General features: G+C 56.2%; 1 protein-coding gene across 1 annotated transcript in view; it reads left to right on the top strand.

The window, feature by feature from the left end:
• Positions 1-96: 96 nt before the first annotated feature.
• LOC108803898 (ATP-binding cassette sub-family F member 2-like) overlaps positions 97-1,240 on the top strand; it is a 1,340-nt gene continuing 196 nt past the window's right edge. Inside the window, exons 1-2 of the mRNA XM_018575690.1 lie at positions 97-293; positions 998-1,201. Coding sequence (XP_018431192.1) covers positions 120-293; positions 998-1,201 — 378 coding nt within the window. The 5' untranslated portion in view covers positions 97-119. The remainder of the gene's footprint in view (positions 294-997; positions 1,202-1,240) is intronic.

The raw sequence follows: 1,240 nt of genomic DNA, 5'->3' as shown, positions 1-1,240 counted from the left end.
TTTGCTAGTGTCCAATCACCTGCAGGTAGCTGCATAACCCGCGTGTTTAGGGTTCCTGTGTCCCGCGGTCCTTGCTTCATGCGTGTTCCTCCTCGGCTCAGGTTCTGCCATCGGACGGAATGATCCGGAAACATTCTCATGTGAAGATCGGGCGCTATCACCAGCACCTCACCGAGCAGCTGGACCTTGACCTCTCACCCCTGGAGTACATGATGAAGTGTTACCCCGAAATAAAGGAGAAGGAGGAGATGAGGAAGATCATTGGACGATACGGACTGACGGGGAAGCAGCAGGTGAGCCCATGGGAGGAGTCTGGACCTTCTCCATCTATACAAGTGTCACATGACCTACAATTCTGCCCACGCCCACAAATCAGATTCCCACATTGATTGATTATCCCGCCAAACCGATCAATAGATGAATAGAGACCCCCGGGAAGTCCTCCTGATCCCTCATAACCTAGACCAGCCAAACTCCGCCCCCTCCAGCTGTGGGTGGAACTACGAGTCCCATGATGCATCTCTCTCTGGGAGTCATGTCTGTGGCTGTGAGTCTTGCAATGCCTCCTGGTATTCGTAGTTCCACCCTCCCAGATGGAGGGGCGGAGCTTGCTCTGTGAGAGTCTTGCAATGCCTCCTGGGATTTGTAGTTCCACCCCCCAGCTGGAGGGGCGGAGTTTGGTCAGAGTCTTGCATTGCCTCATGGGATTTGTAGTTCCACCCCCCAGCTGGATGAGAGTCTTGCAATGCCTCCTGGGATTCGTAGTTCCACCCCCAGCTGGAGGGGCTGAGCTTGGTCTGTGAGAGTCTTGCAATGCCTCCTGGGATTCGTAGTTACACCCTCCCAGATGGAGGGGCGGAGCTTGGTCTGTGAGAGTCTTGCAATGCCTCCTGGGATTCGTAGTTCCACCCTCCCAGCTGGAGGGGGCGGAGTTTGGACCTCCCGGGTATCGGGTGGTAGAGTTGCTCAGACATGTGACCGGTACCTGTGTGTCTAGGTGAGCCCGATACGTAACCTCTCTGACGGGCAGAAGTGCCGCGTATGCTTCGCTTGGCTGGCCTGGCAGACTCCGCACATGCTCTTCCTGGACGAGCCGACCAATCACTTGGACATCGAGACCATCGACGCTCTGGCGGACGCCATCAATGAGTTTGAGGGAGGGATGATGCTCGTCAGCCACGACTTCCGACTGATTCAGCAGGTGAGGGACCGGCGTGCGGTGTGTGTGTTTTGGGGGGTC

This window comes from Nanorana parkeri, unplaced genomic scaffold (genome assembly GCF_000935625.1).
Source record: "Nanorana parkeri isolate BGI_ZX_2015 unplaced genomic scaffold, ASM93562v1 scaffold4407, whole genome shotgun sequence".
NCBI classification, from domain to species: domain Eukaryota; kingdom Metazoa; phylum Chordata; class Amphibia; order Anura; family Dicroglossidae; genus Nanorana; species Nanorana parkeri.
The sequence above is the reverse complement of the archived record's forward strand: the minus strand, read 5'-3'. Positions and strand labels throughout refer to the sequence as shown.